This window comes from Hemiscyllium ocellatum, chromosome 24 (genome assembly GCF_020745735.1).
Source record: "Hemiscyllium ocellatum isolate sHemOce1 chromosome 24, sHemOce1.pat.X.cur, whole genome shotgun sequence".
Lineage (NCBI taxonomy): Eukaryota > Metazoa > Chordata > Chondrichthyes > Orectolobiformes > Hemiscylliidae > Hemiscyllium > Hemiscyllium ocellatum.
In genome coordinates this window covers 56686867-56706410 of record NC_083424.1, presented here as the reverse complement: position 1 = coordinate 56706410, position 19544 = coordinate 56686867, and the positions used below count along the sequence as shown (strand labels likewise).

General features: G+C 43.3%; 1 protein-coding gene across 1 annotated transcript in view; it reads left to right on the top strand.

The window, feature by feature from the left end:
• The window catches only part of LOC132827423 (glutathione hydrolase 1 proenzyme-like), a 145158-nt gene that overhangs the window by 88304 nt on the left and 37310 nt on the right, over window positions 1–19544 (top strand). Inside the window, exons 6-7 of the mRNA XM_060844099.1 lie at window positions 222–382; window positions 18013–18168. Coding sequence (XP_060700082.1) covers window positions 222–382; window positions 18013–18168 — 317 coding nt within the window. The remainder of the gene's footprint in view (window positions 1–221; window positions 383–18012; window positions 18169–19544) is intronic.

The following is a 19544-nucleotide window of genomic DNA, read 5'->3' as shown; positions in this document are numbered from 1 at the left end:
GTGTGAAATCTTGTTGTCATCATGTAGCTACTAACTTTTCCGAGTTATTCTGGAAAATTTGGTTACTAACACAATAAAGAGGGCTGAAAAGAATACTGTGTGTTTTTGTACACATGTCTGATGGAGGAAGGAAGGCAATATTTTGTTAAAATGCAACATTTGAACATGTTTAAATGTACTATTCTGTTCTGTTACTCAACACCTTGTCTGTATCTTAACAGTGAAATATTTTGCAATTCCAATGGCAAAGTACTCCAGCAAAATGAAATAATTAAATTTCCAAGATTAGCTGCAACTTATCAGATTCTGGCAGATGAAGGAGCTGACACATTTTACAATGGATCTCTCGCCCAACAGATAGTGACTGATATCAGGAATGCAGGTGAGAAAACGTACACTTCACTTTCTCAACATTGCTTATGCTCAAAACATCAACTCTCTTGCTTTCCTAATGAGAAGCTTATGCCTGAAATGTCAACTGTCCTGCTCCTCAGATGTTGCCTGACTGACTGTACTTTTCCAGCACCACACTCTCCGACTCTGATCTCCAGCATCTGCAGTCCTCACTTTCACCTGTCTCTACATTGCATCAGCTTGGTAGCAGCATTTAGAGAGCATATGTGATAGTTTGGAGCTTCTGACCCCATCAACTGATTACTGTGTTTTCAATTATTTATTTTTATTTCATTTACGGACACAATGTATAAGTGGTGGCAAGGCTAGCAATTATTGTCCATTTTTAATTGCCTTGATAAGGTGGTGGTGCACCTTTTTGAACTACTCAGTGCAGTCCTTGTGATGTACGTACAACAAACATCTGTTAGAGTTTCAGAATTTTGACCGAATGATATTGAACGAAGGGTAACACAGTTCGAATGGTGATTGACTTGGAAGGGAAATTGGAGATAGTGTTGTTCACATTGCCTGCTGCCCTTGTTCTTCCAAGTGTAGAGAAAATAGGTTGAGAAAATTCTGTCAAGAGTTTTTGCAAGGAATGAAATGCATCTTGTAGACAGTACACATAGCTGCTACGAACAATAGTGGTGAAGGAAGTGAATGTTGAAACTGATAGATTTGGTGCCAATCTTTATCCTCGATAGGTTCAGGCTTCTTGAATGTTATTGCAGATGAAAATTTTCATTTACATACATATAGAAAACAAAAGCAGCATTAATAATTTAACACGCGTTCAACACCCATATGCGTACAATTATAGAACTATAATTCCCTACTTTTCCTTTTTCAACTATTCCTGCTGAGGCTACTCCAATGGCTGCAGAAGATTTAGATGTAGAATATATATTTACCTCCTTGGACTAGTTGGATGCTCTTATCTGAAGTCCACTGGGCTTTGAGCTGTCAACAATTGCCCTACCATCATGTGTGTTGTTGTAGATTTGTAGGTTACAAGACTGCATATGAAGTTTATAATACAGAAGAGGGGTGTGAGTCAAAGAGTTAAAGGTGGAAGCTGCTTGCGCAGAGTCAGCCAATTTCACTGTCTGTTTTGATTATCATTGCTCTCATGGCTAACCTGCAATTGCCCAGCAGCCATGGAGAACTCCCTGCTGCAGCTTATTGTGGCACTGCCTGGTTCAGGCAAATTTTCTCACTTTTAGACAAAGTTCAAAAGCAGGAGAGTTTCCTGGTGAGACACCTTGGTAAGAACACTCACTGATCTTATGTCAATCAAGAATAAAGAAGGGAATTTGAGCTTGGAGGCAGAGGATGTGGTTGAGATCCTAAATGGTACTTTGAATCGGTATTGACTCATGAAAAAGATTTGGAGGATAGTGAGATTTGTTTGAAGCATGCTAATATGTTAGCTCATGTTGAGATCAAGAAATAAGTGGTGTTTGGTCTCTTGAAGAGTACTAAGGCAGTTAAGTCCCAGGGCCCGATGGTGTCTACCCAGATTACTGAGAGAGACAAGAGAGGCAAGATTGTTGGGGACTTGACCAAGGTCTTTGTATTCTCGCTAGCCACTGGAGAAGTCCTGGAGGACTGCTGAGTAGCCAATGTTATTCCTCGATTCAAGAAGGAAAATAGGAATAATGCAGGAAACTATAGACCAGTGAGTCTCATATTGGTGTTTGGGACGATATTGGAGAGAACTCTTAGGGATAGGATTTATGCATATTTGGAAAAACATGGACTAATTAAGGACAGTCAGCATGGTTTTGTGCAGGGCAGGTCATGTCTTACTAAATTGATTTAATTTTTCAAAGAGGTGACGAGGGTGATTGATGAGGTTAGAGCAGTGGAAGTTGTTTACATGGACTTTAGTAAGTCTTTTGACAAGGGCTAGATTAGATGACCTACAGTGTGGAAACAGGCTCTTTGGCCCAACAAATCCACACTGACTTTCCGAAGAATAACCCACCCAGATCATTTCCCTCTGACTAATACACCTAACACCACGGGAAATTTTACATGGCCAATTCTCCTGACCTGCACATCTTTGGCCTGTGAGAGGAAACCAGAGCACCCGGAGGAAACCCACATAGACATGGGGAGAATGTGCAAACTCCACACAGTCGCCCGAGGCTGGAATCAAACCTGGGTCCCTGGTGCTGTGAGTCAGCAGTGCTAACCACTGAGCTACCGTGCCGCCCCCTCAGTGTAGGCTCATCCAGAAGATTAAGATGCATGGGATCCACGGTGACTTGGCCGCGTGGATTCAGAAGTCAGAAGGTAGTGGTGGAAGGGTGATTTTCAGGCTGGAGGTCATGACTATGACTTGGATGAAAATGTAGATCAGTGTGTTAGTAAGTTTGCAGACAATACAAAGATCAGTGGAGTTGATGATAATGCAGAAGGTTGTCAAAGGATACAACAGGATATAGATCAGTTACAAATATGGGCACACAAATGGCAGATGGAGTTTAATCTGGGTAAGTGCACATTGGCACCAATGACATTGGTAGGAAGAGGAGTGGGGAGGTCATTTAGGAGCTCAGGGAGTTAGGCTGGAAGCTAAAAGCTAGGACAGACAGGGTCATCATCTCTGGGTTGTTGTCGGTGCCACGTGACAGTGAGGCAAGGAATAGGGAGAGAGTGCAGTTGAACGCGTGGCTGCAAGGATGGTGTAGGAGGGAGAGCTTCAGGTATTGGACAATTGGACTGCATTCTGGGGAAGGTGGGACCTGTACAAACAGGACGGGTTGCACCTGAACCAGAAGGGCACCAATATCCTGGGGGGTAGGTTTGCTAGCACTCTTCAGGAGAGTTTAAACTAATTTGGCAGGGGGATGGGATCCAGACTTGTAGTCCAGCAAGTAGGTTAGCTGTTTTTCAGCATGTCTGAGAATGTAGGGAGGCTTGGAGAAGGTAGCACTGACAGGGAATACTTGCGGACACAGAGATGGGCTCGAGTGTGGACTTCAATGCAAGGAGTATCAGAAATAAGGTGGGTGAACTTAAGGCATGGATCGGTATTTGGGACTACGATGTTGTGGCCATCACGGAAACGTGGATAGAAGAGGAACAGGAATGGTTGTTGGAGGTTCCTGGTTACAGATGTTTCAGTGGGGGGGGGGTGGTAAAAAAGGAGGGGGGATGGGGTTGCTAATTAGAAATGGTATAACGGCTACAGAAGGGCAGTTCGAGGAGGATCTGCCTTTGGAGGTAGTATGGGCTGAAGTCAGAAATAGGAAAGGAGCAGTCATCTTGTTGGGTGTTTACTATAGGCCGCCCAATAGCAGCAGAGATGTGGAGAAACCGATTGGAAAACAGATTTTGGAAAGGTGCAGAAGCCACAGGGTAGTAGTCATGGGCGATTTCAACTTCCCAAATATTGATTGGAAGCTCTTTAGATCAAATAGATTGGACGGGGCGGTGTTTGTGCAGTGTGTCCAGGAAGCTTTTCTAACTCAGTATGTAGATTGTCCGACCAGAGGGGAGGCCATATTGGATTTGGTACTTGGTAACGAACTGGGTGAGCATTTTGGTGATGGTGACCACAATTCTGTGACTTTCACCTTGGTTATGGAGAGAGATAGGTGCGTGCAACAGGGCAGGTTTTACAATTGGGGGAAGGGTAAATACAATGCTGCAAGACAGGATCTGAGGAGAATAAATTGGAAGCATAGGCTGTCAGGGAAGGATGTCGTTGAAATGTGGAACTTTTTCAAGGAACAGATACGACGTGTCCTTGATATGTACATACCTGTCAGGCAGGAAAGAGAAGGTCATGTGAGGGAGGTTGAATGTCTTGTAAGGAGGCTTACATAAGGTTGAGGAAACAAGGTTCAGACAGAGCATTGGAGGGATACAGGATAGCCAGGAGGGAGCTGAAGAAAGGGATTAGGAGAGCTAAGAGAGGGCATGAAAAATCTTTGGCGGTTAGGATCAAAGATAACCCCAAGACCTTTTATGCATATGTGAGAAACATGAGAACGACGAGAACGAGGGTAGGTCCGATCAAGGACAGTAGTGTGTATTGAGTCGAAAGAGATAGGAGAGGTCTTGAATGAATACTTTTCTTCAGTATTTACAAATGAGAGGGACCGTATTGTTGAAGAGGAGAGTGTGAAACGGACTGGTAAGCTAGAGGAGATACTTGTTAGGAAGGAAGATGTGTTGGGCATTTTGAAAAACTTGAGGATAGACAAGTCCCCCGGGCCTGGCAGGATATATCCTAGGATTATTGGGAAGCATGAGAGGAAATTGCAGAACCGTTGGCAATGATCTTTCGTCTTCACTGTCAATGGGGGTGGTGCCAGGGGACTGAGAGTGGCGAATGTTGTGCCCCTGTTCAAAAAAGGGAATAAGGATAACCACGGGAATTACAGGACAGTTAGTTTTACTTCAGTGGTAGGCAAAGTAATGGAAAGGGTACTGAGGGATAGGATTTATGAGTATCTGGAAAAACACTGCTTGATTAGGGACAGCCAGCATGGATTTGTGAGAGGTAGGTTTTGCCTTACAAGTCTTATTGAATTCTTTGAGGAGGTGACCAAGCATGTGGATGAGGGTAGAGCAGTGGAGGTAGTGTACATGAATTTTAGTAAGGCATTTGATAAGGTTCCTCGTGGTAGGCTTATGCGGAAAGTCAGGAGGCATGGGATAGTGGGAAGTTTGGCCAGTTGGATAGAGAACTGGCTAACTGGTCGAAGTCAGAGAGTGGTGGTAGATGGTAAGTATTCAGCCTGGAGCCCAGTTACAAGTGGAGTTCTGCAGAGATCAGTTCTGGGTCCTCTGCTGTTTGTAATTTTTATTAATAACTTGGAAGAAGGAGTCGAAGGGTGGGTCAGTAAATTTGCAGACGATATGAAAATTGGTGGAGTTGTGGACAGTGAGGAGGGCTGTTGTCGGCTGCAAAGGGACTTAGATATGATGCAGAGCTGGGCTGAGGAGTGGCAGATGGAATTCAACCCTGTCAAGTGTGAGGTTGTCCATTTTGGAAGGACAAATAAGAATGCGGAATACAAGATTAACGGTAGAGTTCTTAGTAAGGTGGAGGAGCAGAGGGATCTTGGGGTCTATGTTCATAGATCTTTGAAAGTTGCCATTCAGGTGGATAGAGCTTGTAAGAAGGCCTATGGTGTATTAGCGTTCATTAGCAGAGGGATTGAATTCAAGAGTCGTGAGGTGATGTTGCAGCTGTATAGGATCTTGGTAAGGCCACATTTGGAGTACTGTGTGCAGTTCTGGTCGCCTCATTTTAGGAAAGATATGGAAGCTTTGGAGAGGGTGCAGAGGAGATTTACCAGGATGTTGCCTGGAATGGAGAATAGTTCGTACGAGGATAGGTTGAGAGTGCTAGGCCTTTTCTCATTGGAACGGCGAAGGATGAGGGGTGACTTGATAGAGGTTTATAAGATGATCGGGGAATAGATAGAGTAGAAGACAATCAGAGACTTTTCCCCTGGGTACAACAGAGTGTTACAAGGGAACATAAATTTAAAGTGAAAGTTGGAAGGTATAGGGGGGATGCCAGGGGTAGGTTCTTTACCCAGAGAGTGGTGGAGGCACGGAATGCGCTGCCTGTGGGAGTGGCAGAGTCAGAATTATTGGTGACCTTTAAGCGGCAATTGGATAGGTATATGCTTAAGCTAGGACAAATGTTCGGCACAACATCATGGGCCGAAGGACCTGTTCTGTGCTGTATTGTTCTATGTTCTATGTTTGTTCTATGTTAAGTGTGAGGTGCTGCACTCTGGGAGATCAAATGTTAAGAAAACGTGTACAGTTAATGGCAGGACCCCGAGCAGCATTGATGTAATTAAACAGAGGGATCTTGAGGTTCAAGTCTATAGCTTCTTAAAAATGGCCACACAAGTAGAGAGGGTGGTGAAGAACGTGTATGGCATGTTTGCCTTTATTGGTCAGGGAATTGTGTACACAAGTCAGGGTGTCTTTAAAAGTGTTTAATTAGATCACACTTATAGTACTGCATTCAATTCTGGTCGCCATATTCCAGGAAGGGTGCAGAGGCTTTGGAGAGAGTGTGCAGAAAAGCTTTACTCGGATGCTGCCTGGGTTAAAGGGAATGAGATATAAGGAAAGGCTAGGAAAACTCAAGTTGTTGTCTCTTGAACAGTGAAAGCTGAGAGAAGACTTGATAGAAATTTATGAAATTATGAGATGCATTTTGATGGTCTGAATCTTTTTCCCAGAGATGAAATATTAATACTCGGGGGCATGCATTTAAGGTGAGAGGGGAAAATTTCAAAGGTGACGTAAGGGCCAGGGTTTTTGCACAGAGAGTGGTAGGAATCTGGAATTCACTGCTGAGGTAGTGGTGGAGACAGATACAATAAGGGAATTTAAGGGACTTTTAGATAAGCATATGAATATGTAAGGAATGGAAGGATATGGCCAAAGGGCAGGCAGAACAAAGTAGTTTCATTTGGCATCATGTTCGGCACAATATCGTGGGCCGAAGGGCCCGTTCCTGTGTTGTACAGTTCTATGTTCTAATCAGGCAGCTGACTGCTGATGGGCTCTCTGCTGAAGTTACAAACCTGAAGCAGGTAATCCCACCCACCTAGAGTTGCTGGCCAAATAAGAGGCAATACCTCCGGAATTTGCAACACCTCCGGAATTTGCAACACCACATTGGTTACTATGACTATGGCTGGGATACAAACCCAGGATCCTCTAGGTTCTGCTCCCTGGGTCACCAGTAATGCTATTCAGGGTGGGATAATAGTGAAAGCCACAGGTGGGAACTATGTCTGATGCACCATTCAGGTGATCACTTGTTCTGTGGACAAAGACATCAGAGCAAGAGCCCTCACACGTCATAGCACTGAAGTTAGAGATGGACTCATTCAACCATGTGCAGTGCCTCTGAAAGGGGCTGTTCCAAAATTGTTGATGGAACCTTAGCTGTGCAGCTTGAAGCATCCTGTACTCTCTGCAGGTGATTCTGTGCAGCTGTCCATCTTTCACACCCTGCTCCTAATCATTTATGATGTGAGATCCCAGCTGCCTGCTTTCCATTCTTACTGAGGTTTCTATATGTGAGCTACCTGTGTCCTGTCATGAACTGTCCTTACATTTATCTTCATCCCCTTCCTGTAACATTGCTTGTGAGATGCTTGAACAGCCTGATGGAGGTGAGGGACAAAGAGATCTGTCATTTTTAAAAATATTCAATGTTGTCATCATTGTGTACATTGTCATACCTCAGTAGCTGGTAACATTAACTCAAACTGAGTGAATTCTGTATGCATGTGACTGTGATTAATATTTAATTATGTCACAATTTAATTTAGGCATAGTGACAGATAGGAAAGTAAATTGTGAAGAGAGCATAAGTAAGCTACAAAGGAATATGATAGTTTAGCGCACAGGCAAAGATCTAGTAAATGAATTATAAAGTGGAAAACTGTGAGATTGTCCAATTTGGCAGCAAGAACGAAAAAGAAACACATTAGCTCAGTAGTGAGAGATTGCAGATCTCTGAGGTGCACCACAATCTGTGTGTCCTCGTGCATGAATTGCAAAGGTTGGTATGCAGGTATGGCAAGCAGTTTGGAAAGCCAATTTACTCTGAGGGGAACTGAACACAAAAGTGGGGTGGTGATGCTTCAATTAATGATGAGGCTGACATGAATACAGAAGACTGGGAAAAATCTGGCTGGAGGAAAATCAAGAAACCAATGCAGATGATAATAACAGGAAGTTCAGAATTCTGGAAAAGAAATACGGATATTATCGTTATGAAGATTGCAAAATCCAGTGGGAAAGTGCTAATGTCTGATGTATTTCTGGAACTGACAAGGTTTACTTATTTTTTGAAAAAAGGGAATGGGGAGAAAGCAAGAACAAGTACTCGGATGATCAGCCATGATATAACAGCCATGGCAGAACAGGATTGAGGGGCTGAATGTCTGTTATATTCTATGTTTCTATGCAATACAGGACACTGGTGAAAGCACATCTGGAATACTGTATTCGGTATTCCTTATTTAAGAAAGGATGTAAATGCATTAGAGGGGCCGTTCAGAGAATGTTTATGAAACTAGTGGGCTGGTTGTTTTATGTAGAAAGATTGGATAGGCTAGGGGTTTGTATTCACTGGAGTTTAGAAGAATGAAATGTGGCTTGATTGAACAGGTTGAACAGTATTCATGTCGGCCTCATCATTAATTGAAGCATCACCACCCCACTTTTGTGTTCAATTCCCCTCAGAGTAAATTGGCTTTCCAAACTGCTTGCTATACCTGCATACCAAACTTTGCAATTCATGCACGAGGACACACAGATTGTGGTGCACCTCAGAGGTAAGGATCTTATCAGGATGTATGTGGAAAGGTTGTTTGTTTTTTTTGGGAAATCTAATCCTGTTTCAGAATAAAACAGTGTCCATTTAAGACAAAGATAAGGAAAATTATATTTCTTGCAAAGGATTGTGAATCTTTGAAAAGTTCTTCCACAAAACACAATGGAAGTTGAGTTTTTGAATATTTTTATGGACAGATTCTTGATAAAGGGGTGAAAAGATAACCCCTGCAAGGCCCATAGGGAATCTCTAATTAATCTCCCTGTGGAGCTTATTGAGTATGAGTTCCTTTGGTAACAGGCAATGGCCTGGAACTCATCACCTGAGATATTTATAAAGCAGACCCAGGGATGGAACTGCAGAATTATCTGCACTTGAGCTGGTACTAGCCTACATATGCCACGAGTAGTGGGTCTACTTTGGTGTTCAGCAATAAATGATGTCCATTTCCAGTCAGTCTTCTTGAATCATTACACAGGAGGCTGAGTGGTGGCCTCATAGAGGTTTACAAAATTATGAAGGGCATGGATAGGGTAAATAGGCAAAGTATTTCCCCTGGAGTCAGGAGTCCAGAACTAGAGGGCATAGGTTTAGGGTGAGAGGGGAAAGATATAAAAGAGACTACAGGCAACTTTTTCACACAGGGGGTGGTGCGTGTATGGAATGAGCTGCCAGAGGAAGTGATGGAGGCTGGTACAGTTGCAACATTTAAGGAGCATTTAGATGGATTTATGAATAGGAAGTGTTTGGAGGGATATGGGCCCAGTGCTGGCAGGTGGGACTAGATTGTGTTGGGATATCTGGTCGGCATGGACGGGTTGGACCAAAGGGTCTGTTTCCATGCTGTACATCTCTATGACTCTATAACTCTCTTAGTGATGAGAGTCAAGAAGTGTTTCAGACAGCCTTGCCTTTCAAAGAACCTGATAAGGTCATGATGAGGAAATATTGAAAATGATGCTCTTTGAGAAACTGCAGCCTTATGATACTGTTGTGGAGGATTAGCCTCAGTATGACATATTTTTAAAAACAGGGTAGAGGGTGATCATTGACAAAAGGGCTCATGCCCGAAACATCGACTCTCCTGCTCTTTGGATGCTGCCTGACCTGCTGCGCTTTTCCAGAAACACATTTTCAGCTCTGATCATTGACTAAAGGCCATTCTTCCGTCTGCTTGTTGGGCCTTGAATTTCTGCTTCAAAAAGAATGCAACCTCCCCAGCAACCACAGCGCTGATGAACTGATAGATATGGTAGCAGACCACTATGATCCTGAATAATTTGATATACTTCAGTGTAACATGTTAACATGATAAATAGACTTCCGGGGGAACCACTTACTGAATCCTTGATGAGACTGCAGAAATTGCTGGAACACTACATGTATGGGTGAGTACTTTGGGAAATGATAAGGATTGCTCAGTTTGTGGAATTAATAAATATAGAGGATCCTTGATTATCCAAATGAGGACTGGTACTATTTCATTCGGATAATTGATTATTTGATTAATTGATTTAATACCTCTCCTCTGGAGCTTGGAGTTTTTTGAAGTTCCCTTTTTCCTCTCTCTGCCTGCCTTGCTCACTCTCTCTGTCTCATGGTTGGTTTCTGAGCAGACACACACACGTGTGTAAAGGACCTGCAGCACTGCTAAAGCCTCCTGACCCCCACACCACCATCAGTTCAATGGGATTGACACACCACCATCATCCGACCCCCTCCAACACCATCCCCTACCTGAACTCCCAACCCCACCCCCATCCAACCCACCCCAAACCCCGTCCCGTCCAACCCCCAAACCCCGCCCCGTCCACCTGTCCCCATCCGACCCTGCCCAACCCTTCCCAACCCCGCCCACATTCACCCCACCCTGTCCGACTCCCCAACCCCGCTCCTGTCCATGCCTCCCCGTCCGACCGCAACCTTGCCCCCCAACCCCCACCCTGTCCAAATTCCACCAACCATGACCTCCCCCCAACCCCACCCATCCACCCTAGCCCCTCACGCCCCCACTCCCATCCTCCCCCCTCTCTTGGGCAGAGAGACTGCTGCTGCCTTTGCGGGGTGAGTCTCCAAATACATTAATACACACACAAAAAAAACACACACAACATTTTGCAGCAACGTTTTTGTCAATTTCCAACTTTGCCCTGTACAGGACAATGTTGGAGAGATTATCTGGGGAAGGGGGGTTCAGGGCAAGTGTGGGGTGAGAGAGGGTAGGCAGTCTGTCATTTGGAGACAGTGCCTGCACTCCCATCAATATCCAGGACTGTTCTAGGCAGCATTTCAGTGAGCCGAGTTCATATTTAATCATTGTAAAAGAAAGGTGCAATCAGTGTTGGAAACACCTCTTTGATGTCATGTTTCTATTGAGACTTCGAGATCTCCTTCAGATAATTCAATATTTGGATAATTGATATTGAGATAATCGAAGTTCCTCTGTATTGTGTCCCAAAGGAAGCTACTGATTGAACCAGATGTAGTTCAATACTGGGCACAGCTATTAATTGCTCATGAATATACATTGGAACATCATCCAGGGTGACATAAAGTGATAGTGGATGCCTTGAGCCACCTGCTATCCATCGGCCTACCTTCACCTCTGAAAGTAGATGAAGTCATTGTGAGTTTGAGCTTCATAGACACTTCAGCACTATCTGCCAAACCAATCCAAACTTGGACCCAAAAGGACCCTATGTTGGCAAAGCTATATCATATCTACCTAAAATTTGGGCCACAAGGAAGTCCTATAGAAGAGTTGAAACCCTATATCTGAAGATGTCATGAATTAAGAAGATGGCTTTACCCTGTGGTAGCCTGGGTGGATGTCTCCAGTGTAGACCAGTGACCGACACTTTAGGAATTGCTTTTTGGCCACCTAGGAATTTATAAAATGAAAATGCTCACAAGGAGCTTCATTTGGTGGCCTGGCAAAGACACAAATATGGTCTGGTCTAGAGAGGCAAAGGAAAACCAGAAGGCTCCAACCGCAGCCTGACTGCACCAATGGGAACAGCTGGAGAGGCCCTGGGTGTGAGTCCACGCAGACTTCACAAGGCCATTTATGGGTTCTATGTTCTTAATTCTTATCAACACCCATTCAACATCGATTAACATGCACTGAACAACTTCTATTAACTCCTACAACACCATAGAAAAGCTTCACCAAGATAAATGGGCGAAGGCAGACTTGCACAGCACCTATGCTCGGACATGCTAGTCTTGCAGATAGTCCAGATGTTTAAAAGCAGCATGAGAAAACAAACTACAAGTTTTTGGAAACAAAGCTTGCATGTTTCCTCTTCAACTATAAGATAACAACTTCATATGACGATAGGTGTAGCCTTGGCAGAACTACTAATGGCTGATACATTTAGACTATGCTTAACCTGACCTTCCTAAACCTGGGCATCAGGCTGAACTTAAACGAGAAGCCTAACAAAGGGACCATGATGGACATAGGCCACACAGAGATTTTCCACTGGAAGAGACTGCCCACAAAAGGATCTTCAATGGCAGCTCTCCATGGATCCCAGGAATTATCCTTTAAAAAAATTGGACTGGTATCATACATGATTAAGATTGGGGAGAAGACTATAAAAACACACATAAACCTCTCCACAGAAACAATTGTTTTAACGGTGTGTTACTACTGGCATCCTTTACACAAACCTGCAGATGGGAAACCCTGCCCACTAAAACTCAAACCAGTCCTGAGGACGACGGAGATCGAGGCAGAGCCAGTGAAGATAGAAATAAGCAGATATTTTACAACCCCAGAGGAATGACAATTGAATGACAAAAACTTTTAAAAAGGTGTATTTAAAGAAATAATCTATACATGTTTATATTTATACCATGCTTTTCTCAATTAATGAAAATAGAAAACATCCCAAGCTATGTCAAATTATAGACAGGAATAAATACCACAAATTCCAAGAACAATCTGTGAAATATTATCAAATGCAATGTAAAATACACTAACAGAAATCTTGGTAAATAAGCTATATTTCTTGCTATTACATCAGCCTATTCTATTTTTGCACAAAAGTGGCAATGGTAACTGATCCTAGATATTAAGGACATAAGACATGTTAGGATACCCTGTGAAACTTGTGCATTACAGACTAGAGACACAATGATGGTTAAAATGCAAAAAGGTAGATAGATAGACAAGGTGAAAACAGACAATAGCTTCAGAGAGATTTGGAAATCAATGAACGAGGCATATGACTTGAAAGCAGTGGTAAATAATCAAAAACACATTAGGAAAAAGCTCTTTATATGGAGGGTAAACAAACATTGGAAGTAATTTGCCAGTTAGGGACAAAAGCATTAAAAATATTAAAAGTGTTTTTAGATGCTAAGATAAATAAGCTTGAGAAAACGAAAATACTCACAATGAGCTGCATTTGGTGGCCTGGCAAAGGCATGATATCAGAAACCTGGTAAATAAGCTATATAACTTAGCAGCAATAAGATTCACTGCGCTGAATGATTTTTTTCTCATCACGAGATTTTCCTAAATTTTTTCTTTATTCTTTCATGAGATATGGATTTCGCTGGCAAGACCAGCATCTGCTGGGCGGCACAGTGGCACAGTGGTTAGTACTGCTGCCTCACAGCGCCAGATACCCAGGTTCAATTCCCGCCTCAGGCCACTGACTGTGTGGAGTTTGAACGTTCTCCCCGTGTCTGCGTGGGTTTCCTCCGGGTGCTCCGGTTTCCTCCCACAGTCCAAAGATGTGCGGGTCAAGTGAATTGGCCAAGCTAAATTGCCCGTAGTGTTAGGTAAGGGGTAAATGTAGGGGTATGGGTGGGTTTCGCTTCGGCGGGTCGGTGTGGACTTGTTGGGCCGAAGGGCCTGTTTCCACACTGTAAGTCTAATCTAATCTACCACCCTTACCCCATAACTCTACACATTATTTTATTTTTAAAAATCACCTCATGCTCTCTTGAATGCATCTATTGAACGTTTCATTTGTGTGAAAAAATATTTCTCACCTCACATGTACTTCATCTACAAATCACTTTAAATCTGTCCTCACTTGTTCTTTGAACTTTCATGAGTGGGAACAGTTTCATCCTGTCTATTCTGTCCAGTCCTTGTGATTTTAAACAGTTCTATCAAATCTTCCCTTAGCCTTCCCCTCTCTGAGGAAAACAGTCCCAACCTCTCCAATCTGTCTTTGAATCTGCATTTTCATATCTCTAGAATCATTCTTGTAAATCTTTTTTTGCTCTCTCTCCAATGAACAAAAGAACAAAGAACAAAGAAAGTTTATAGCCCAGGAACAGGCCTTTTGGCCCTCCGAGCCTGAGCCGATCTAAATCTACTCTCTAAACCTTTAGATTAGATTACTTACAGTGTGGAAACAGGCCCTTCGGCCCAACAAGTCCACACCGACCCACCAAAGCGCAACCCACCCATACATTTACCCCTTACCTAACACTACGGGCAATTTAGCATAGCCAATCCACCTGACCTGCACATCTTTGGACTGTGGGAGGAAACCGGAGCACCCAGAGGAAACCCACGCAGACACGGGGAGAACGTACAAACTCCACACAGTCAGTGGCCTGAGGCGGGTATTGAACCCGGGTCTCTGGTACTGTGAAGCAGCAGTGCTAACCACTGTGCCACCATGTCGTCCAATTCCTAAGCATCTGTATCCCACTGTCCCCCACCTACTCGTGCATCTATCCAGATGCATCTTAAATAAATCTACTGTGCCTGCCTCGACCACCTCTGCTTGCAACACGCTCCAGACACCTACCAGCCTCTATGTAAAGTACTTGCTGCGTACATACTCCTTAAACCTTCCAGCTCTCACCTTGAAAGCGTGACCTATCATTATTGAATCCTTCACCCTGGGAAAAAGCTTGTCTCTATCCACCCTATCTATACCCTTCATGATTTTGTAAACCTCAATCAGGTCCCCACTCAATCTCCTTTTTTCTAATGAAAACAAACCTAACTTATTCAACCTCTCTTCATAGCTAGCACTTTCCATACCACGCAACATCCTCGTAAACCTTCTCTGCACCCTCTCCAAAGCATCCACATCCTTTTGGTAATGTGGTGACCAGAACTGTACACAGTATTCTAACTGTGGTCGAACCAATGTCTTGTACAATTTTAACATGACTTGCCAGCTCTTATACTCAATACCCCGTCCAACGAAGGCAGGCATACTATATGCCTTCTTGACTATTCTATCCACCTGTGCAGCAACCTTCAGAGTACAATGGACCTGCACTCCCAGATCTCTCTGCCCATCAACTTTTCCCAAGGCTCTTCCATTCATTGTATCATTAGCTCTAGAATTAGACTTGCCTAAATGCATCACCTCACACTTGTCTGGATTGAACTCCATCTGCCACTTTTCCGCCCAACTCTCCAGTCTATCTATATCCTCCAATATTCTTTGAAAGTCCCTTATGCTTTCTGCTACTCCACCAATCTTCGTGTCATTTGCAAATTTGCTGATCATACCAACAATGCCCTCTTCCAATTAATTTATGTATATCACAAATAACAGTGGCCCCAACACTGACCACTGTTGAACACCACTGGTCACCATTCTCCATTTCGAGGAACTCCCTTCAACTACTACTCTCGGTCTCCTGTTATGCAATCAGTTCTTTATCCACCTAGCTAGAACACCCTGCACACAAGCGAATTCACTTTCTCTATTAGTTTACCATGGGGAACCTTATCAAATGCCTCACTAAAGTCCATGTATATGACATCAACAGCCCTTCATCTATCAACTTGGTCACTTCCTCAAAGAACACTACTAAGTTGGTAAGGCAAGATCTCCCCCGCACCAAACCATGTTGCCAATCACTGATAAGCCCATTCTTTTCTAAATATAAATAGATCCTATCCCTCAGTACCTTCTACAGCAACTTTCCCACCACCGATGTCAGGCTCAATGATCTGTAGTTACCTGGAATATCCTACTACCCTTCTTGTACGGGGGGGGCAACATGAGCAACCTTGCAGTCCTCCTGCACCTCACTTGTGTTTAAGGATGCCACAAAGATATCTGTCAGGTCCCCAATTATTTCCACTCATGCCTCCCTCAGCAACCAGGGATAGATCCCATCTGGTCCTGGGGATTTGTCCACCTTAATAACCTCTAGCCTACTTAACACATATTCCCTACTTATGTCAACGTGATCCAGACTAATCAAACTTCTATCTCTAATCTCAACGTTCATGTTCCCCTCCTCAGTGAACACTGATGCAAAGAAATCATTCAGAATCTCACCCATTCTCTCAGATTTGACGCACAGCCTTCCTTCATTATCCTTTAGTGGACCAACCCTTTCTCCAGCTACTCACTTGCTTCTTATATAAGAATAAAATGCTTTGGGATTCTCCTTAATTCTGCTTGCTAAAGCTATTTCATAACCCCTTTTAGCTGCTTGATTCCTCATTTAACATTGGTCCTACTCTTCCAATATTCCTCCAGAGCCCATTCTGTTCTTAGCTGCCTGGACCTTATATTTGCTTTCCTTTTCCTCTTGGCTAGTTGTACAATTTCTCCAGTCATCCACGGTTCATGAATCTTGCCCTTCCTATCCTTTGCCTTCAATGAGACATGAGCTGAAAATGTGTTGCTGGAAAAGCGCAGCTGGTCAGGCAGCATCCAAGGAGCAGGAGAATCGATGTTTCGGGCATGAGCACTTCTTCAGGAATGAGGAAAGGGGGCCAAGCAGGCTAAGATAAAAGGTAGGGAGGAGGAACATGGGGGAGGGGCGTTGGAAATGCAATAGGTGGAAGGAGGTTAAGGTGAGGGTGATAGGCCGGAGTGGGGTGGGGGCGGAGAGGTCAGGAAGAAGATTGCAGGTTAGGAAGGTGGTGCTGAGTTCAAGGATTGGGACTGAGACAAGGTGGGGGGAGGGGAAATGAGCAAACTGGAGAAATCTGAGTTCATCCCTTGTAGTTGGAGGGTTCCTAGGCGGAAGATGAGGCACTCTTTCTCCAGCCGTTGTGTTGCTATGGTCTGGCGATGGAGGAGTCCAAGGACCTGCATGTCCCTGATGGAGTGGGAGGGGGAGTTAGAGTGTTGAGCCATGGGGTGGTTGGGTTGATTGGTCCGGGTGTCCCAGATGTGTTCTCTGAAACGTTTCGCAAGTAGGTGGCCTGTCTCCCCAACAACAACAATGTGCCCACATCCTTCCTAAAGAGTGGGACCCAGAACTGTACATAATATTCCAGGCAAGGTCTAACTAGTGTCTCATACAAGTTCAGCATAACCTCCTGCTGCTGTACTATATAACAATTTTAATGAAGACTAAGATATGTATGCTTTATTAAACACTCTTTTGACCTCTCCTGCTGTCTTTAATGTCTTTACGTACATATATATGCACACATCTAGGTCTCTCTATTCCTGTTCGCTCTTTACCTTCATCACGGATAGCATGGTGCTCAGTGATTAACACTGCTGCTTCATAGCACCAGGGACCTGGATTTGATTCCAGCCTTCAGCAACGGTTTTTGTGGAGTTTGTACATTCTCTCCATATCTGTGTGGGTTTCTCTGGATGTTCTGGTTTTCTCCCACAATCCAAGCATGTGCAGGTTAGGTGAATTGGCCATGCTAAATTGCCCACAGTGTGCAGGGACATGTAGTTGGGTGCATTAGTCAGGGGAAATGTAGAGTAATCGGGTAGGGAAATGGATCTGGGTGGGTTGCTCTTCAGAGAGTCAGTGTGACCTTTTTGGGCCAAATGGCCTCTTTCTATACTGTCGGAATTCTGTCGTATGAACCCTTACCTCTTCAAAAAATCTCAGTAAGTTAATTAAATATGATTTTCTTTTAGAAATGCAATAGCAACAGGCAAAAAGGAATACTGTCATCTCCAACTTGTCTTCCAAGTTGAACACCATTTTAAATTGGACATGGTTCTTTCTGACTTGGTCAAAACACTGAACTTGCTCCCTCACAGTGCTGTGATCACCTCAACACAAACTCTAGCAATTTAGGAAGATTTTCATCATTTCATCTAAAATAACAGAAGTAGCAAGTAAATACTGCAATGCTTACATCCTAAGGATAATTTTATATGGGCTATTATGACCTTCCTCAGAATTACATATAAACTGATTTTTCCATTTTGTCATGTTGTATGCAGTGCTAGTTAAACTGTGTAAGATGGAGGACAGTTGACCGCTGTGATGATAATGTGCTTACGTCTACCTTCCTATATGTTGAAATATTTATTTGACATCTTTGTATTGAATTCTTTTCTCTTCTTCAGGTGGGATTATAACTCTTGAAGATCTGAAAGAATACAGAGCTCATTATGAATTATCTGAAGATATGGTAAACATATCAATTGGTGACCACACGTTGTTTACGCCCAACACTCCTTCCAGTGGACTTGTGCTCGGATTAATACTGAACATCCTGAAGGGTGAGATATCACAGCAGTGACATTTAGGTCAGCAGTATAAGCAATACCAACAGGACTTGCCAGAAATAAAATGTAATTTGCTTCTTTGTTGTTCCTATTATAAATAAGATCCACAGAAATCCTCCTCTGGTTGTGCAACCAGATCATTCAGTTATAACCTGCTATTGATTTCATTATTTGTTCCAGCGATTATATTTGACTTCCTCAAGCTTCATGTTTCCCACCTCAGTTTATGAAATAACTATTTATAAATGAGATGTAACTGAGTGCTTAGAAAATCTTCATCGGGTATGTGGCAATTGAGAGCAGAAGATATGGAGTCAGCACCGCTATTCTATTTCCATTGTTTTCCTGATCAAATATTTAAAAAAAACTTAAGTCTGAAATGTATGCCTAGGGCTCAAGGGGTGGAAAGGAGGAATAAATTTGGGATGAGGGATGGACAAAACGCCAGTTAGCTGGAAGACCAGTTTTGAATCCAGGTTAGGAGGTACAGTCATGTGCAAAAATCTTTGGCCTGGTGAAGATTAGGGTTCCCCACCCACTGGTCATTGGAAACGATGTTGGATTCCCCAGCTGTTACAAGATATAACTTAGTGGTGTTGTTGCCTCTTTTGGGCTGAATGGTTGTCCACTCAGTTCAAAAACTGATTGAGTAAGGCTTGACATTGTCAGACCCATTGCTGCTGCTGTTTAATGGGACTGAAAACTGTTCAACCTGCTTCCAAGGTTTCTCACTACTACTCCTGGAACCAGTTCAGAGCCATGAAGTTGAGGAATTGAACACAACAACAGGGAGCTTATAATGGCTGTATTTAATGCTAGGTCAGGCTCAGCTGGAATATTGGTTTTCATTGCCACATTATAGGAAGGATGTGATTGCACTGGAGATTCATCAGGATATTGCCTGGGCTAGAGTTGTTCAGCTTTGAAGAGAAGGGTTATTTTCCTTAGAACAAGGAGGCTGAGGGGGGAGATCTGATTGAGCTGAGCTGTATAGAATAGTAAGGGAGAAACCTTTCCTCAAAGTGAGAGGTCAATAATTCGGTGCACAATTTTACTTGCAAGGGGCAGGAGGTTTAGAACGGATTTGAGGAAAAATGTTTTCACCCAGAGGGTTGTGTGTATCTGGAACTTACTACCTAAAAAGAATGGTGGAGGCAAGAACCCTGAAGACATTTAAAAGCTTTTTAGACGAACTCTTGAAATGCCATGCATACAAGGCTATGGGCAATTGATGGAATATTGGCTCAGAATAGATGGGTGTTTGATGACCAGCATAGATATGGTGGGCTAATGCACCTCTTTCCATGATGTAAAAGCTTTATAACTATATTCTGGATTACACATAAAATGAAAAGCTACACTTAGAATTA